This window comes from Tachypleus tridentatus, chromosome 7, assembly GCF_004210375.1.
Source record: "Tachypleus tridentatus isolate NWPU-2018 chromosome 7, ASM421037v1, whole genome shotgun sequence".
NCBI classification, from domain to species: domain Eukaryota; kingdom Metazoa; phylum Arthropoda; class Merostomata; order Xiphosura; family Limulidae; genus Tachypleus; species Tachypleus tridentatus.
In genome coordinates this window covers 133,176,245-133,197,176 of record NC_134831.1, presented here as the reverse complement: position 1 = coordinate 133,197,176, position 20,932 = coordinate 133,176,245, and the positions used below count along the sequence as shown (strand labels likewise).

Sequence of the window (20,932 nt, the reverse complement as noted above, 5' to 3'; positions counted from 1 at the left end):
ACTACATCAGTATGGCTATAATTAAAACGGTCAGGTGGGTTAAGGCGTTTGACTCGTAATTTGAGGGTCGCGGGTTCAAATCCCCGTCGCACCAAATATGCTAGCACTTTCAGCCGTGAGGGTGTTATAATGTGACGGTCAATCCTCCTATTCGTTGGTAAAAGAGTAGCCCAAGAGTTGGCGGTGAGTGGTGATGACTAGTTGGTTTCCCTCTTGTCTTACACTGCTAAATTAGGGACGGCTAGCACAGATAACCCTCGTGTAGCTTTGCGCGAAATTCAAAAACAAAAAGAAATTTAAATGACCTAGAGAGGGTATTGTGGGTCTTATAAGATCCTGTGATTTTTTAAAAGTACTGTATATTAAGTTAATAAGCGAAGTTAATGTTAAGTATCTACTATCACTTCACGTTCAAATCAAATAAGTTTAAAAAATGAGCAATGTAATCATTGTACACGAACGAATTTAATGATAAAACTGTACCTCAAACAACTGGAAGAGAACGCAGTTTCCATCATAAAATTCACATGATATCTATTTTGTTCACTAGTTGGTCACGCCTCAATTTCATAAATGTCTGAATGTTATGCTACTGAGATAAGATTTGGATTGTTTGAAATACTTTATAGCGTTATGTTCATAAAAAGAAACGAATTATGTTACCAGTTAGTTTCACGACTCACGAACGGATCTGAAAACATCTAAACAAAATAATATCCAAAGAATGCTTGAAGCTGTTCACAGAATTGCAATGTTTCTAATACATCGAACATAAACATAAACTAAAAGTAACAGAAAAAAATGTTTTATTATCATTGTGTAATAACAGTGATGGGTTAGGAGACTATACACATAGTTGTAATTAACTGTTTTATAATTAGGTTTGGTTTGTGTTTTTTAATTATTTATAATTATTTTTATTCACACTGCTCCAACAAGGCACTTTGTAAACCTTGCAAAGCATTTACTAAACTACACTAACGTATTTATTAGATATGGGACAGTGTATTCATTAAGTAGGAGAGTGGGTATTTATTAAGTATAGGGAAGTTTATTTATCAAGTAAGAAGCAGTGTATTTATTAGGTATGGGACAGTCTATTTATTAAGTAAGATAAAAGTATTCATAAAGTATGGAATAATTAATTACATTTCGTTATTGTATAATACGTGTAATACGTCGATATTACAAACATCTAGTGTTAAACAACAAAGTTCCTTAACCACCAATTGTTCAATTAAGAAAAAAGAAATAAACATAGTTAAGAAAAGAACAGTAAACATTTTAAAATTCAATACCTACAGAAAAGACGCAGCATAATTGTTTTCGTCATAATGTTAATAACACGGAAATCCGTAGGTACAAAACCCAAAATATCGTGTTTCGGCGAATCAGCTCCTGTCTAGCCAGAACACCAGCCGCTGACTTTATCTAACGATTGACATTACAACAGGTCACGTGATTACGTCTTTCCTATAATAGCACGCGGTCCGACAGGCTGGTACTAAAGCAGAGAGGTACTTCAACGCGTAGGAAGTGATAGAGTATTACTCTGCGCTCTTGCGATACTCATGACGTCAACACATGCAGTGGGACAATGAAACATACAAGATCGGAAATCCGACAAGATACGCAACTGTAATGAAGAGTTTATTCTAATATACACTAATGTTCAGCTTGAGTGAACAACGATTATTTATCAATAACTTCATGTATAAGAATGTATTATGAAATCAGAGTCGTGGTATTTTAAATATTGCCAGCACAAAACAATGTAAAGAACTGTGTGACGGAAAAGTTTCCAGTGTCAAAACGTAAGTATGCTCTAGAACTATTATTAATACAAAATAAAAAGAATAATACTGTTATTGCGAGTTCTCAATTCATATTTTCACCACTAGGTTTTCGTTATTGGATATTTTGCTTTAATTTACTTGCTCAACGAAGGTTTTGTTTGTTTTTTGAAATTCGCGCAAAGCTACACAAGGGCTATCTGTGCTAGCCCACCCTAGTTTAGCAGCTAGTCATCACCACCCACTACCAACTCTTGGGATACTCTTTTACCAACAAATAGTGGGATTGACCGTCACTATATATAACGCTCCCACGGTTAAAAGGGGCGAGCATGTTTGGTGTGACGTGGATTCGAACCCGCGAGCCTCGGATTACAAGTCGAGTGCTTTAACCACCCGGCCATGCTGTGCCCTTATCTAAGGAAAGTCCCAAGAGATTAAATTATTTTCTGGTGTGCATTTAAATATATTATTAACAAGTGGATGTATTAAAACACACAAAAGAAGAAATTAAAATATGCATAGTCATAATCTTCTAAAGTACACATGTCGTGTTTTTCTAGGATTTTCTTTACTGATCAAATTTGTCTTTTAAAAAACTTTTATGTTACTATGTTGCTTTTAATAACATTAGCACTAAGCAAATTATTCGTATATATATGTATATATATAAATGAAAATATAAAAAAGTCCAAGCAAAGAACTTCAGCCCTGATATAAAAAAAAATCTATCTTCCGAATACTTTCATGTCTTATTAAACTAAGACTTATAATGCTAACATTTAATACTCGATTTTCAGCAGTGATGGAATACAGATACCCCATTGTGTAGTTTTGCGCTACGAAAAAAAACAAACCATTATAAATTCCAAAGTTTCGTGTGTTTTTCTAATATCATAAGTTGTTTTGAAACAATGATTTATTCATTGTATTTAATATTTTCTATTTAATACAAATAGAAGAGAAATATACAGTTGTTGAAAATATAGCCCTATGATCAACAACGACTTGGTATTTTTTTAAAACCTTGCTACATTTTGCTTTAATCACTAATTTACTTAAAAAATATATTGGAGCAGTTCACATAAGATTTGTTTTATTTACTTAAATAACAATGACAATTAAGTTGAAATAAATATATCATTTTCAGCAACCTTTCAACCACGATATATCTGTTACATTGTATAAAGATACATAGAATACTGTCTTTTTCAAATAACTTTTATATAAAGTTAAATCATTTTACCCTAAATTACCTGCGAAATATAATATTTCAGAAACACGCCTACTGATCTAGACCAGTGATCGAAATTAACTGTGTTTGAAAATTTTATGTGTGAGGTTATTTTAGTGTTGTAAAGTGTATTAATATTAATACAAAAAGTTGTTCGAAAATGTCTTTAAGTACTTTCCTTGTTAAAATTACTAAGTCTGATAATTTTGAGAATATTTCAAACTACGTCACTGTCTAATCTAATTTTTGTCATGACGTCAGATATGAACAAAGTCTTAACCAATTAGAAATTGCTGTTCTTCTAGTTTATTAAGTGGCCCAACAATAAACATGCTAAATAACGTATATGCTTATCACAAACTAATAATTAAAATGTGTTACGTATTACAACTTATATCAGGCGAGTCGCCGATTTATTATATTAATGTATTGCTTTTTCAAATAGCCGAAAATTTTAATTTTAATTTAGAAGTTAATTAAAAGTCCAGCATGTATCAAATTTATAATATTTGTCAAGATTGATTTACGCAATTTTCTTTCTTAACACAAATATGTATTAAAATACAAACAACAATACAATTTATAATAACGGTTATTACAAATAATGGTTTTTGTACACGAATTTTACAAACTTACAAACAATAATGAGTCTTCTATCTGGTCTGGAATTTAATATTTTATCGACGGTTCACGATGAGTGAATTTATTTTATGTTGATACACAGGTAGGTATACTTCTCTTGACGGAAAGCTAGTAAGCTACTTCACATGATAGTTTTTCCTGACGGAAATATCTAATATCTTCGTAGCAATATTAAAGTCCAAGATTATCACTGAAGTTAAACGGTTTGTAATGCTCGAAATCTGTATTCGCTCCTTGTCAAATATCTTGTAGTTTTTCTGATTAATAAACGTTTATCACAGTTATATCTTTCGTGGTTTATAGTATTCTAACTGTAGCAAACCAACAATATATAACTGTCTCTCTGCATGACACACCTCCAGTGACACAGCAGCATGTCTGCGGACTCACAACGTTAGAAACCGGATTTCGTTATCCGTGGTAGACAGAGCAAAGATAGCCTATTGTGTAGCTTTGTGCTTAATTCCAAACAAGTTAAACAACCTTTCTGCGTGTTGCGATTTATAGAATTTAATGCGAGGTTCTCGAAAATTAAGTTGGCAACAATACCGGAAATCATTACAATCTTACATACACTGTTGATTCTTACACTCGAGAATCTTCTACAAATTTAGAGAATAGGAGAATTTTCGCAATACACACTTAACAGTGTATGTGACACTTTATAAGGTTATGATATTTTGACGGTGTTTATAGATCAGACATGTGGAGATTTGAAGTAATATTAATTTATGCATATAAATAGATAAACAGTTGCATTGGAAACAACTACAACGTCTTACACTATTAAATCAAGCTAGTAAGCCTTACTATGGAACGAATCCAGACGGATTTTTATGTTCGTCTCACAATTTAAAAAGAGATAAAGTGCACACACAGCTTTTTATCTAACTTTTTGAATTTATAAACTTACACAACTTTATACAACATCGAATAACGACTAATAACAGCTAAAATTAAATGAGACACGATTAGTCTATCAATCTATACGACAAAAAGAAAAGAAAATATAATAATAGTTATTACAAAAGAATCATAACCCGAGACATGGAAAATTAGCGTAAAAAATTCACAGTTGGAAAAGATAAACATCTCATAGTGTTAAAATAATCAAAGGTTACAGCCTTCGGAGAAATGTTGCTCTAATCTCGACGCAGTCAGAAAGAGGGATGTAGGCACATGGATTGCAGATGTAGAAAGTAGGCTTGAGATGATGAAGATGTGTAGGAGGTGGTGCAAAAGAATAGGAAAGTTTTAATTGTGGAACGTCAGAAGTGGTTCTCGAGAGGTAGTGGAAAAGAATACAGAAAAATGTTAGCAAAGGAATTAACGAAGATTGAAGAAGAGAGGATGGTAGAAGAGAAGATGGTAGAAGAGAGGATGGTAGAAGAGAAGATGGTAGAAGAGAGGATGGTAGAAGAGAGGATGGTAGAAGAGAAGATGGTAGAAGAGAAGATGAAAAAAATGAAGATAAAATATAGAAGATGGAGAAGATGATGAGAAAATAGAATGGCAGAAGAGAAGATAAAGAAGAATAAGATGAAAAAGATAAGATGGCAGAAAGATGGAAAATATAGATAAAGATAAGAGAAAAAGAAGATAAAAGAAGTCAGAAAAGAAAAAAAATATAACAGAAAGATAAGAAATAATAAAGAAATATAAAATAAATAAAATATAGAGAAGATAAAAGAAGAAAATCGTCAGAAATATAAAATAAGAAAAAATCAAGAGATGAAAATCAAAAAGATGAAGAAAATCAAAAAATGAAGATGGATAAAAGATAAGAAGATGGCAGAAAATATGATAGATAGAAGAAAATGATAGAAAATGAAGAGAAGATAGTAGAAAGAGAAGATGGTAGAAAGATATAGAAGAAAGATAAAGAAGGCAGAAAGATGGATGATAGAAGAAGAGAAGATGGCAGAAGAGAAGATGATAGAAGAGAAGATGATAGAAGAGAAGATGGTAGAAGAGAAGATTGAAGAAGAGAAGACGGTAGAAAAGAGGATGGTAGAAGAGAAAATGGTAGCACAGACATGTGTAGGACATCTGGCTGTTGGATTTATCTATCTAGACTTCGGGTGTTACTTAGACAGTACATGGTCAGCTCCTTAGTCCAGTTAACTTAACTAGATGAAAAGTGAGCGAGGTTGAGAAGGTCCAGAGGTTTCTTTTCGGGAAACGCTGAAAAACATTCTTGTAGGATGTGAGAAGGATCTTGATAGGTACATATGGAAGTATGATCAAGTCTTGAAGTTTCTTACATTGTATGAAACTTTCTTATGGCTTGTCAGGACGTGGAGGAATACATATTTGATAGGGAATATGGAAACATTGAGTTTTGTCAGAGATAACGATTTTGAGAAAAATAAAAACTATCAGTTCAAAAGAGGACTTACACCTGGTGTTAAGTAAGAGATTGTATTAACTAGAGAACAACCTGAAATCGTGATATGGAGTTTGGTAGTTAAGAAGTTATTCCACGAGAGGTCAACGTCACATGGACCCATGAGAGAAAGTTCTTCAAGTATGAATATCTTGTTAAGATAAAGCTGGAGTTGTGAGGTATTTGCAGTGTAAGTAAATTGTCGAGAGGTTGTGGACCACTGTACCCTATGTGGTCACTGTGGTGGAGCAATGTCTGAAAATACATTGAAAAAAGTAGATCAGACTGCCGAGAATTGCTCAGGGTAGATTTGAACTAGCACAATAAGACCAAGTGCTAAAATATGACTATTGGTGACCAATACTCAGTGGCAGCGTTCACTTGCTCTTGGGGCTGCTCGTGAGCACTGTATTGGAATAGCCCCCAATACACTGAAACAAAGGTTTCCAGCTGAAGAAGTGTGTATCAAGCGATGGTTAAGGACTGTATGCTCTACATTAATTAATAGATAAAACAAGACTAGTTTAAAGAAAACTATGATAATAAACTTAGAACAAAATGAAATGAAATGAGATGCATTTAAAGAATCGTGACGAAGAATATTTATAATAAGAAATTTGTTTGAAAAGGTTGTTCGGAAACTTATATATAACAAATATATATCACATATGTTAGTTTAAAAACTCACGACGATAAATCTAAAGAGAAAACTGAGTGGGGTGCACTTTGCACTTTCATTAAAAGTGCAATACGAAATTTGCTGCAAAATTTTGCAGGTTTGAACAGGTTTTTCTTTCACCTACTTCTAAACATAAGCAAGTGTATACATATATACATATATAATAAGTGTTTCTAATATAATAAGTTAATGTTCTATCAATTTACGCTACACGTAGCTTTAGGTTTCTTTTTTGTGTTGCTTTTAAATGTTCAAAGTTTTATACTTTTACGTTACAAAGGTTTGATTATTCTTACGAATTAAGCTACAAGTATGAAATAACAGACAGTGCTTTCGTTACTAACGAGTAACGTTGTACGTACTAATAGGAAGAGATATTCAAATTAATGGCCTAATTAAATTAATTTCATAAAACTGCTCATCCATACTCAAAATTAATCATTATGCTTAACTAAGAAGTTTCTCGACAGGCAGGGTTACACGTTTTCATTTTTGTTTAACCTCATATAGTAACATATCGTTCAGAAAATATTACAGAAGTTAAAGAAAGCGAGTCCAGTAGTTAGAACTTTAAAACTTTCGTCAATATTCAAGAAACCGAATACCTTGTTATCCACTTTCGTCAATATTCAAGAAACCGAATACCTTGTTATCCATCTAAAACAGGGTGGTTTTAAAAATAAGCCAAAAACAAGTCAAAATAGACCAGGTAGGTTAAGGCGTTCAACTCGTAATCTGAGGGTCGCGGTTCGAATCCCGGTCGCACCAAACGTGCTCGCCCTTTCAGCTGTAAGGGCGTTATAATGTGACAGTCAATTCCACTATTTGTTGGTAAAAGAGTAGCTCAAGAGTTGGCTGTGGGTGGTGATGACTAGGTGCCTTCCCTCTTGTCTTACACTGATAAATTAGGGACGGCTAGCACAGATAGCCCTCGTGTAGCTTTGTACAAGATTCATAAAACAAACAAGCAAGTCAAAAACTTCACCTCTGTGAAAGTGTTTCACTGAACAATGTATTTTATTCCCTTGACAATGTATTTAATTCCCTTGATAGTGCATTTGATACCCTTGACAGTGTATTTAATTCCCTTGACAGTGTATTTGATTCTCTTGACAGTGTATTTAATTCCCTTGACAGTGTATTTGATTCTCTTGACAGTCTATTTAATTCCCTTGACAGTGTATTTGATTCCCTTGACAGTGTATTTGATTCCCTTGACAGTATATTTGATTCCCTTGACAGTGTATTTAATTCCCTTGACAGTGTATTTGATTCTCTTGACAGTCTATTTAATTCCCTTGACAGTGTATTTGATTCCCTTGACAGTGTATTTGATTCCCTTGACAGTGTATTTGATTCTCTTGACAGTGTATTTGATTCCCTTGACAGTGTATTTGATTCCCTTGAGAGTATATTTAATTCCCTTGACAGTGTATTTGATTCCCTTGACAGTGTATTTGATTCCCTTGAGAGTATATTTAATTCCATTGACAGTGTATTTAATTCCCTTGACAGTCTATTTAATTCTCTTGACAGTGTATTTGATTCCCTTGACAGTGTATTTGATTCCCTTGAGAGTATATTTAATTCCCTTGACAGTGATTTTGATTCCCTTGACAGTGTATTTGATTCTTTTGATAGTGTATTTGATTACTTTGACAGTGTATTTGATTCCCTTGACAGTGTTTATGATTTCTTTGACAGTGTATTTGATTCCCTTGACAGTGTTTATGATTCCTTTGACAGTGTATTTGATTCCTTTGACAGTGTATTTAATTCCCTTGACAGTGTATTTAATTCCCTTGGCAGTGTATTTAATTCCTTTGACAGTGTATTTGATTCCCTTGACAGTGTTTATGATTACTTTGACAGTGTATTTGATTCCTTTGACAGTGTATTTAATTCCCTTGACAGTGTATTTAATTCCATTGACAGTGTATTTGATTTCCTTGAAACAGTTTAATTGAATGAGATTTGACTTTTTTTACTTAATTAAATTAAGTGCTAATTGTTTGTCGCGAAACAGTTGGATCGGGTGATCTAGTACTGTCCATAACATAACAGTTCAAGCATGTGAATATTAAATGTTGTAAGACAGTTTAAGCCTAGAGGTATCTGTTGAGAGGAAATATTCATTAGATGAACATTTTAGGTGCTAATATACTATTTCGAAAGAGTTGTGTTGGATAATGTGTACAGCAACTATTTGACTGTTCAGAAATGTTTGAGAGTTTTGTGATGGTTTTCAATTGCAGAACATTCCAGTGTCATACTTTATTGGCACTAGAAAAGCTTGACCACAAATAATTTCATTCGGTTTTTCTAGTTGTCATGGAAGGGTTACGATTCATCAACAAACTATCACGCCAAAGGATGAACCAGTGTTTTCTATTCGAACTGTACTTAAACGTGAAAAAAACGTTTTTCCAATAAATATCCGAGGTCATGTAATAACTCACTTTAAGTGAACGTGTAATCGCAGAAAAGCGTAAAATGCTTGGGATAACTTCTACAGCTTTTGTCAAGGTGAGAAAATACGCTTTGATAAAACATAAAGTCTCAGTGGAACGAATCTGGCGTAATCAATTTATTGGAACAAACCTAATTCAACCCTATTCATGTTCTTTGTACGAAGGTATTCTATATCCTTTACGTTTTCTTTCGTATCTTATAATACCGTTACAACAAAGCTTGGTAATGGAATCCCTTAAAATAATCCGTAACATTATTCCGTAGGCCCTAATATAGAGTACCTCAGACATATCGCATGTCATGTATTAATCAAGACAGCAAGCTTTTATCACTAAAATATGGCGTTTCCTCTTCATAACTTATCTAATCTCTCAAATGGGAGAGGTAACTTTACAAGGTTTTGTAAGATGACGCTCTTTCTTTGTGTAACAATCGACTGCTTGTCGCTACTCACACAAATATACCTGAACATCGTTGTGATTATTATTATTGTTTCATCCAGTAGCGCGTAATACGTTGCAACACGTAAAACATTTTAACGACATAAAATTATCAAATATCATAAACATATAAGTAATATAACTTCACGAAATGGAATATAGGTAAATAAATAATGTATATTCTAGTACCATGAAGATACACTAATTACATCCGTTTGGAATAGGAAACGGCTTCATTCCATCTCTTTTTGTTTTTAATAGTTGTAATAACACGACGCAGCCATGCTGGGTAATACCGTGTTATCTCCGAAAATAAGACAGAGCTTATATTAATTTTCACTCCAAAATATGACATTAGGGCTTATTTTCGGGGGATGTCTTATTTTGATATATTAAAAAAATGAAGTTACAAAGTAAAACTATTAAACTAACCATTTAAAATAAACTATTATTAAACTATTAAACTAACTGATTAATACTTAAACAAACTAATTAACTAACTATTAAACTAATTAATAAATTATTATTTTTTTTCTTTCCTCTTCCTGCCACTCTTAACTAGGGCTTATTTTAAGGGTAGGGTTTATATTAACATTATCCCCAAAAATCACACTAGGTCTTATTTTATAGGTAGGTCTTATTATCGGAGAAACACGGTATGTATTTCGTTAAGGTTTAAATATATGTAGTCAGTTTCCATGTAAGTGTACGACATATCCTTTAAAATGTGTTGTTACTATACGATGGTATGATGAGCGTGCAGCTGGGGAAATGCTATTTCTAAATGGGTTGAATTAATTATGATACTTTATGTTAAAGCGAGGATGTTTGCTAATAGTACTTATTAGCTATTCAAGTGTTTCATATTTCACATTTTGCTTTAATTTTGTTACCGTATATCTATATATACACGTATATTTATTATAAACATAATTTTTAAGACAAAACAGAACACATTAAAATTAAACAAAATACGATGCATTAAAAAAAAAGAAAAGAGGGTACAAGTTACAACGTGGGATTATAAAATGCATCCTTGGTTTTGGAGGTGATTGCGGAGTAGGACCCACATTATGGTGGGGAAACACCGTCTATCAGTCTTAACCTCCAATTCGCTAGTCTCACATAAATAGACAATTAAGACACATTTTTTAAATAAATAAATTATATTTTTATTTTACAAAATGAATTAATGTAATGTAATAGGGTGAAAGTACTTAGAGCAAGACATGTGAGACATATTTTGTTTTTGACATTTTATTACGTATGCAACAATATAATTACTACAAGAAGCTTGCTAGGCTAAATTATAGTTTCAGTTTAATATGTCACTAGTCAAGGCTATTATATTTCATAAAGATTGAACAATGAAACTAGTGAATTAAATGCTAAGACAAATAGACAGTGTATCTTCACCGCAATGTGGGTCTTACATCCGTAGTCACCTCCAAAACCAAGGAAATATTTTATAATCCCACCTTGTAGGTTGTACCCTAGGATATTTTTTTTTAATGCAGCGTATTTTGTTTAATTTTAATATGATTTGATTTGGCTTAAAAATTATGGTTATAATATAATTAATCAGAGTTTGGGACCTACTGTTTCTAACGCAGTTCTTCCTCATGATTTGGTTTATTTATTTAACTTCATTGAATATAATTGTTTAATTTCACTAATATACATATATATAATTTAAGTACCCTAATACATTTCTTACATTTGTTTTGAGCTTTTGTAACAATTAATCTGGGCTGGTTGTGGTCGAGACCCTAGCGTGTTGTGCAGAAGGTCTGCAGTAGAAGAGGGTGTACCAGTGGACACGTTATAAAAGTGACAATTAATTCCATTATTTAATTCAAAAAGCTGGACAAAACCGTTGTGGTGATGGTTACTGCTTGATGGCTGGTTTCCTCCTGAATGTTATATCAACATCAAGAACGACTATAACTGAGCCCTAGTTGTCACTGACCAAGATGTTTATTCCACTCCAGAATAAAGTAATGTTCAGATAAAAAAATTCCAAAGTATTTTACTCTTTTTCTTTAATTTCACTCATATTTTCCTTTCAGGCTTAGGGCGTTTACGAATAATTAAAATTCGTGTATTCAATGACACTAGCTGTCGGTTTCTCAGTTTAGTATTTAATTATTCGTTTCTTTATATGTGAAGAAAACACTTTGCCAAAAAAGTATTTAAAAATACATTTTTAGGTCATTTGTTCTATAACTGTCCTCTTTAATAACGTCTTACAAGCATCCCTCTTCTTAAAACATCACTTTGTGTCGTAAGAGATTAGAACTAAATGTAGTATACTTGTATTCTATATTATTCAGACAAATGCATAAAGTTTATAATACAAACTGAAAATGTTACGTAAAACCTTAGAGTAGTTGCTTGAAAAAATTTTAGGCCCACTGATAATGTACTAATTCGAAAGTTAGGTATAGGTTTTATAAAACTTAGCGAAATCTTTTAGTAACCAGATATAATCTCCCCTTTTTTCTTATCAGGTAAGCATATTTCTAAATTTAACCCTACAGAACTAAATTACATCTTTTAAAACTGAGTATTCATATCTAAAAGTTGTGTGGAAGGCTGAAATGCCGGGTACGCTAATCTATTAAAGTTCGACTTAATCTAGCTCACAATAGATTTATTTAAATCCAGATTACACTCGCCAGTGAAGCACACAAGTCACCAACTCGAGAAATTTACAGTTAGACTAAGGAACTGACTCTAAAACTGAGAATGAAAATCGGCTACTGTCTTCACTAAAAGAATTATAAATATTAACCTTGGCAAAAGTATATCACCGATAAACTCGTTAATCAGATTCTCTATAATACTCAATAAATCACTCACCATAATCACCAAATCATCTATTAAAATTCTATTCCATACATACTCATATTTACTGTACTTTACGAGCTCTCTTAAACATAAAAAGTTTTACATTAAAATTCTAATCATGTTATTCGATTTGAGAGAGATAGCAATATTTATTTACATGGAGCTTGAGTGAGACATAATTTCTGGCCCTTGGAAAGAAGATATTGTCATAACATAACATAATTCAGCAGCAGGTTGATGGATTTTTTTTAAGAGAGACGAAACTTCAATATTTCCTTAGAAAACTGGCAGCAGGACCAAAAGCTTCTTGTTACAAGCCAAGAGACTGACTTTCAACCAACTCTTTTTATATCCTTACGACTTTCTAAGTAGTGCACACATCTAGACCACAAGTATATCTGCCACGTAATTGGATAATTCCTGTAGACTCATCTTAATTCTCGGAACTAAACTCAAAATTACTCCAATAATTTACCATAGTCGAAGAAGGTAAATTGGCAGCCTGTTTGCATGTATCTCTCCTCTTCTTCTTCATGTCAAAGTTCCTTCCCAAAGTTTTTGATTTTCTTTCTGATTCCTTTTATAAAATTCATGTCCAGTCTCGAATGAAACTGAAATAAACATTCCCATAGCTTTCCTTCTGCTGTGATGACGTAAGTTTGTGCATATGACTCTCGTGTCCAGTCTTTAATAAAGTTCATATAAACATTCTAACGCCCATTTCGCTGCAATAATAGAGTCGGCTTGACAATAATGTAAAAATATATTTCTTAGTGTCCACTGAAATGTATCTTTAGCTTACACTTGGCATAGTTTTTCCTCTACTGTTCCAATATCTCCAATGCATTAGCCAGTCCTGCAAAACATTTGATCATACTGTGTGCTATGCATGCCAATTATTTTTATAATATATATTCTTCGATCCTTGAAGCATTGAAAACAGCGAAACATGCCACAATACTTCAGCTGCGCTTTCAAAACGTTAGCAAATTTAATCATAATAATAATGGTGAAATTATTATAGAACCTTCAGCATTAAGTACTTTCAGTAAAACAGCTTATTTTCAAATAGGTATTTACAAGTAGGAAACATGGATGTAGTAAAGAAGCAATACTTTACTAGACCGCAACACGTCAATATCCCTACAGTAAACTGATTAATATCCAAGTCCCAATAACTTTGGGTTGGGCGTGTTCAAGTCGTTAAAATATTCTAACTGTGATTATCGATGTAATTACTGTTGCATCCTAATGATTAAAAAGCACACTTTCGGAACTTTAAGGTTGTGAATGTTCACAACCTTGTGAATCAGTGAGATTTGATTGGTTAGAGAAAGATGCTCAATATTGGTGGTGATGATCAAATCCCACTGATTGGTTAGACAAGAAAAGCTCAAGGTTAGTGGTGACGATCAAATCCCATTGACTGGTTAAAGAGAGATGCTCAATATTAGCGGCGACCATCACAGCCCTCTGATTGGTTAGACAAGAAAAGCTCAAGGTTAATGGTGACGATTAAATCTTACTGATTGGCTAGACAAGAAAAGCTCAAAGTTAGTGGTGGCGATCAAATCTCACTGATTGGTTAGAGAAGAAAAGCTCAAGGTTAGTGGTGACGATAAAATCTCACTGATTGGTTAGACAAGAAAAGCTCAAGGTTAGTGGTGACGATCAAATCCCATTGACGGGTTAAAGAGAGATGCTCAATATTAGTGGCGACCATCACATCCCTCTGATTGGTTAGACAAGAAAAGCTCAAGGTTAATGGTGACGATTAAATCTTACTGATTTAACCAAGAAAAGCTCAAGGTTAGTGGTGGCGATCAAATCTCGCTGATTGGTTAGATAAGAGAAGCTAACGATTTGTGGTGTTTTCTGTTGCTCATAGTTTCCTCCTCTTAAATTTTCAATTCACATTTAGAGACAGTTTCATAACACTAACAATACTTTGTAAACCTTGAGTACTAATCATATTTAAATCTTGAGCTAAATTATGAGTACATCGTATTTGTTAGAGGGGAGGAAGGATGGCCACTTCAGTTCAAAGTGCTTGATTAAGTAAATACATTTCAACCACCTTAAGTATATATATATATATGTGTGTGTGTGTGTGTCTATTGAAATACAATAGTTAATGTGCATATAATGTTTTAATTATTTAAAGTAAAAAAATAAAATATTTTATGCTTTTCTTTAGTATTAATTTTCAATACTTTATTAGATGTTGTTTTTGCTGGTTGTTTTTTTTCATTTATTTAGAATAATCAAAACAGATACTATTATGAAGACTTGGTTCGCCGTTCTTACTTGTTTAATCCTCGCGATTGGTTGGCCTGCTATTACACAAGGTTTGTGTCCTATTCGATGTCAGTGTAACGAGGAAAGACTGGTGGTGTTGTGTGATGAAGCTGGATTAGATGTGGTTCCAATAACACTCAACCCTGATCTTAGAGAATTTCATCTCAGAAAGAACAACATCAAAGGAATCATGGCAGCTTTCGGTGTCTACCACAACTTGGAATATTTAGACATGACAAGCAACCAGTTAGTAGATCTCGGCCGTAACAACTTCAAGTTACAGAATAAAATGCGTATCTTGATCCTTGAGAATAACATGATCTCGTTTTTGCATCATTCTACGTTTGAAGGACTACGAGGCCTTCAAATCTTGAAACTCACGAGAAACTTCCTCCGTGAACTTCCTGACAACATTTTTACTGATCTTATGAACCTGGAAATCTTAGATTTGTCGGAAAACAACATTGACACCATATACAAAAACGCTTTTGTGGGACTGACAAATCTGAAAATTCTGTTACTAAAAGACAATAAACTTGGACACGTTCCTACGTCCTCATTTATAACCATCTCTCATGTACTTAGCATAGATTTAGGCTTAAACAATTTCCCTATCTTGTTGGACGATAGTTTTGTTAATCTTGTTAACTTAGAAAAGTTGAAATTAAACAGCTGCGGAATACGCCAAATCCATAAAAGAGCTTTTGAGAGACTTAATAAACTTATGTATCTGTTTCTTCAAGATAATTTGCTCGATTCTATCCCAACAGAAGCATTTTTTTATCTTAAAACATTACTGGAACTTAATATTGGGCGCAATAACATCAAAGTTATTGAGCCAAATAGCTTTAGTGGCTTAACCAACGTTCAAGCTATATGTATTAACAGCGCTCCTTATCTGGAAAAAATAGAACACGAGGCATTCTCCGCAAATAAAAGATTACAACACGTCGTTCTTAACCACAACAAAAATCTCAAACATATTGATAGTAAAGCCTTTTCTGCGTTGACTATGTTGCGTTCTGTTAGCCTCCGAGACAACGACCTTCAGACGTTTCACGAAAATCTACTGCCTTGGAACGACTTGCAGCAATTCGACCTTCGTGACAATCCACTAATCTGCAACTGTCGTCTCTCTTGGTTACTTAATCACTACAAAACTCGAAATTTCTCGGAAAATTTTAATCTCGAAATGACCCACGTTCGATGTGCACATCCACTCGTGCTTCGTGATCTCACACTGAAGAGTTTGACCGTGAACGATCTCGGCTGCTACCAGATTCAAACACAAAGGATTATTACAGGCACTTTCGTAGCGATTGGGGTCATTCTCGTTTTAACCCTTATTTCGGTGTTGTGGTACCGTCAGAGGGTTGCGAACGATTTGAAAATAAAATGTACTGTAACACAGTACGATAACTGTTATCAACATGATACCTATTTCAGAGAAGAAATATCGCCAGAGCGGGAGTGGGTTGTGAAAATTGGAAAGGACTCTTTTCCAGGGAGATTTGTGTAAAAATCAGTACAATATAGCTCACAACGTAATACAATTATTCTGTTAATTATTGTACGAAATATTTCTGTTGTAACTCCTCTTTAAACGGTGGTTCCCTACAATATTTTAGTTTTGTGTAAAACTCTTTCCAGTGATTCAAAAAGAGTGAGTTAAGAAAATCTTTAAAGAAGAAACAGTTGGTTGCGATGAATGGTAAAGACATGCAGTCCTTTTGCATAAGTAACCAGGTAAGTGTAAAACTAGAAAAATGGGAATTTATTTAAAATAAGATAAGCACCTTGGTTTTTATCAAGCTGATTCTACAAAGTTTGTTCTAAGTCTTTTTTTTTACTAATTATTAGTATTAAAAAAATCTTAAAAGTTTGTGTGTTTTTTCTCCTTTTCGATAGCCACACTGTTCTCTCAATATGAAACATGTGTGTACTGTAAAGTTTCATGAAGGTGGTGATATGTTCGTTGTTCTGAATGTTACTGCCGTAAGAAAACGATATAAACCTTTAACAAAGTCCTACACTGAACATGTTCTTCGAACAGCAGTAACAATCCATGAACTTAGTGTCTGCTCTACTAAATTTTGGCACATAATTTAATAACACAACGTAAGCAAAGTTTGGATTTACAAATAAAAATGTAAACCAATAAAACATTAAATCTTTCATGGACTTTTCTATTCTTCCAATAAGTCTTACACTTCTATTTTTTTGACAAGATAACGTAGAGCTATTAACTTTACAAAACATTCTCACGATGGTTATTAATATAACCTTAGATTTACAGTACATTTTCACGTAGAAAATACAAACGGAAATTTCTGCTAACCCAGACTCTCAACATCATTGAACAAAACTAACTTCAACATTTAATGCTAACCCAGACTCTCCACATCTTTGAACAATACTAACTTCAACATTCAATGCTAACCCAGACTCTCCACATCTTTGAACAAAACTAACTTCAAGATTCAATACTAACCCAGACTCTCCACATCTTTGAACAATACTAACTTCAACATTCAATGCTAACCCAGACTCTCCACATCTTTGAACAAAACTAACTTCAACATTCAATGCTAACCCAGACTCTCCACATCTTTGAACAAAACTAACTTCAACATTCAATACTAACCCAGACTCTCCACATCTTTGAACAATAACATTCAACTAACCCAGACTCTCCACATCTTTGAACAATACTAACTTCAACATTCAGACTCTCCACATCTTTGAACAATACTAACTTCAACATTCAATGCTAACCCAGACTCTCCACATCTTTGAACAATACTAACTTCAACATTCAATACTAACCCAGACTCTCCACATCTTTGAACAATACTAACTTCAACATTCAATGCTAACCCAGACTCTCCACATCTTTGAACAAAACTAACTTCAACATTCAATTCTAACCCAGACTCTCCACATCTTTGAACAATACTAACTTCAACATTTAATTAAGAAAACAACAGTCTGATGAATAAAACTCTCCCTTCGACTTGTAGTTAGATTTTTTTGTAAGAATCATGAGTTTTAAGATAATTATCTTTAATTTTTAAGCTCTGTTCTTAGATTACGTAATTATTAATAAATAATTTTGAGTAGCATCTCTTGAGTAACAAACAGAAAGACTGAAATAGATTTTGTTTCTTAATCCTAACAAATGTATTTATTACTAGGTATTTATTAGCCCCGAAAAAGTAATTATTGTTTGTTTTTCCTATTTTAGTTTTACTTCCTAGAATATTTTCAAAAACTAAGCGAAATTATACAGGATCTATAATTATGACATGTTGAGTACAGAAGTTTTAAAAAGTAAAAACTTCATTAAATAATGAATATAAAGAAGTAAAAAGTCAAATAATAACTCAGTAATTATTATTAGAGTTCCACTGCTGGACTTTCGATGTTATTTCAAGACAATACTAATTTAAAATATATTACTTTACAGGTAACATAGTGATCTTCGTCGTGTTTTGTATATCTACTAATAGCAGACCGGTCGTCACATTAATATATCGGTTTTTCAATTTCTGTATAGGACATTCATTTGATAATAAGTAATTCTTCAACGAAAATACCACACACCAGCTCACCATTAACCCTACATTATAGATGAGTTGTTATATTCTGTTAAAATGCTATAAATACTTAAAGCTGGTGATATTTCTTATACAAATATTCAACAGCATTTTTTTTCGAAAGTATTTCTATATTTGTTTTTTGTCTAACAGAACAAAGTAAAATATGAGATGACGTACAAATACTCGCAGAAATGGAAAGGTTTTCATTTCTTCACGTATTCTTGCGTCATCTGATATTCTTCTTTGTTTTGAAAATGCGCCATCTATTAGACTCAAAACTATTTTTTCGTATAAAAAACGTTTTAGAAAAGTGCTTTTCAAATGAATGATTGAAATTTTATGAGAATAATTCATAAATGTAATAATACATTACAGAAAAACGTCATAATTTCGTTACGCATTATAAACTACATAAATAAATATTTTGAACTTTGTTCTGACAAGTTCTCTAAAGAATTAAACTTTATTTGAAATATATATATTTAAAATTAAAAATGTAAATATTATCTGTTTTATGGGATATAAACAGACAGTTTACGTCAGTATAAAAAACTAGATGGAGTGAATGAAAGCTTGATATCAATGTCATTATTGAAATTTTGTTACTTCGTATGTGAAAAAAAGTAAAATATTGCTACGATTATTACTTGTTATATCAAAATTTAGTCCAAATAGTCTTATGGTCTCGCATTATGCTTTAGTAATTCACAACGTTAGATTCGATAGCTAATTTTGACTACAGTTATGCAGTAAATAAATATTTTTTACCTAACTAACTTGTTTAACGTATATCATTATGTTAGTGCTGATTAATAAAATTTTTAAGATTAAAAGGTGTGTGAGATCTCTACTTAACATTTTAATTCGTTTCAAAGCTTAGAGAATATTTTAATCACGAGTTGCACTGTTTTAATATACTGGCTCTCAACATTTGGTTAATGTGAAAAATTAAGATACGATGTGTTAAATAATTAAACTTATAAAATATATTAAAAAATTTTTGTATAGAAAAAAATTAAAATTATGTTATTGTTGGTCTCTAAATAGTATAATTCATTGTGTTTCCAATTGTCATCAAACGGGTTCCTAGCTAGATATAGTTCAGGAGTTGACACAGTTAAGAATAAGCCTGAAACTGCTATTTTAAAAGGCACATCTAAGAAAATTATTTTTAGATAAACGTAGCAAATGGTTGATTTTATCCTTTTTGTGTAGAATATCAAAATATAGATAAACACATAGCTGATGCCCTGAAGTTATATCTGGCTAAGATTCTGTTTGACTGGTTCGAAAGCGACTGTATCGCTTTCTGTAATACTTACGGCAAGCTGTTTGTCACTTAGTCCGCTAATCTGGATATAATTAAAGTTATTCTATGTGCAAGAAAAAAATGTAACGTTGTTGTTCGTTTAGTTTTCTAAGCTATACTATGTTTCACTATCACCAATAAACAGTGTTTTTTTTCAAGAACAGCCTTTATTTTTTCTAATCATAAAAGAAATAAACAAATGTGAAAGTTTGTATGTGAGTGAGAGAGAAATTTTAATATACTTACATAAGCTATAGAAACTCTAAACGTACATCTATATAAAGTTTCTGTGCTTAATGTGGACGAATATCTAGAAATACCAAACAGTGAAAACCAATATAATAAATGTTCGCATCTCCTCCGTCTGTTAAAAATATACTTTATCAGAAATTATTCTCCGATTTGTTCACGCGCACAAAACTACACTACTGATAATTACCGCTTTGTCTGCCAGGGGGCCAAACTCTACATTTTAATGATATGAGTGCAGAAGCTTAAAACTGAGCCATTTAGGAAAATCAAACGTGACTCTTTTGAAATTTTTAAAACTACAAATAACTTTCTATTAAGATTATAATATGGTGTAAAAGTATATCGTTTATTATAGGCGTAGCCTGGTAACCAACGTTCCTGTACTGTGTGAAAATTTTCGTATCTAAATTGCTTTTCAAATAATACTTAAATACGCACATCTTGACGTATTTCTTGATTACCAGTAACTAAAAACCAGTGAAAATACTAACATACTCAACAACCCAATACGTATGCACTACTAAAATAAAGTAATCCATCTGTATTTCCAAAAATTTAATTTATCACTTGTAAAATATAAAATAATTAGTGTGTGTTTTTCTTATAGTATTGTAAATCTGTAAACTTAGCGCTGTACCAGCGGGGAACTTAAATAATTAGAACCACTTCTTTGCTTATTATACTTAAATTTGATTGCATTACTGTTTTTCATCTTTTTAAAAACGTCTAATAATGAAAGTTCTGCAGTTGAAAGTGTACATAATTTTTCCTACACATATATTCACAAAATCAGCTCTAAACTAAATCAGAATAATATTTACATATAATAATGAAAATGATTATTTAAACACGCAAGAGATGCACAAACAACGAGAAATGGCAGCTGAAAAGTGTTTTTATTAATGGGACAAGAATATTATCACAGAAAACGCGAATGACTTGCATAACATACTATAATTTTATATGTAAGCTCTGTGT

The 20,932-nt window shown here is 32.5% G+C and overlaps 1 protein-coding gene across 2 annotated transcripts; it reads left to right on the top strand.

Moving 5' to 3' along the window:
* The first annotated feature begins 1,486 nt into the window (after positions 1-1,486).
* Positions 1,487-19,863, top strand: LOC143256636 (uncharacterized). Of its 2 annotated transcripts, none has more exons than XM_076514110.1 (3): positions 1,487-1,814; positions 14,770-16,540; positions 18,261-19,863. In XM_076514110.1, exon 2 carries the CDS (start codon positions 14,778-14,780, stop codon positions 16,311-16,313), a length of 1,536 nt encoding a protein of 511 aa, XP_076370225.1. In that variant the 5' UTR covers positions 1,487-1,814; positions 14,770-14,777; the 3' UTR covers positions 16,314-16,540; positions 18,261-19,863. The 2 variants fall into 2 exon arrangements, with proteins under 2 accessions (XP_076370225.1, XP_076370223.1); XM_076514108.1 differs by having other exon boundaries at positions 14,756-16,540.
* The last annotated feature ends 1,069 nt before the right edge of the window (positions 19,864-20,932 follow it).

Excerpts from the sequence above, each read along its gene's own strand:
- LOC143256636 (XM_076514110.1), top strand. The coding sequence starts at position 14,778 with ATGAAGACTTGGTTCGCCGTTCTTACTTGTTTAATCCTCGCGATTGGT.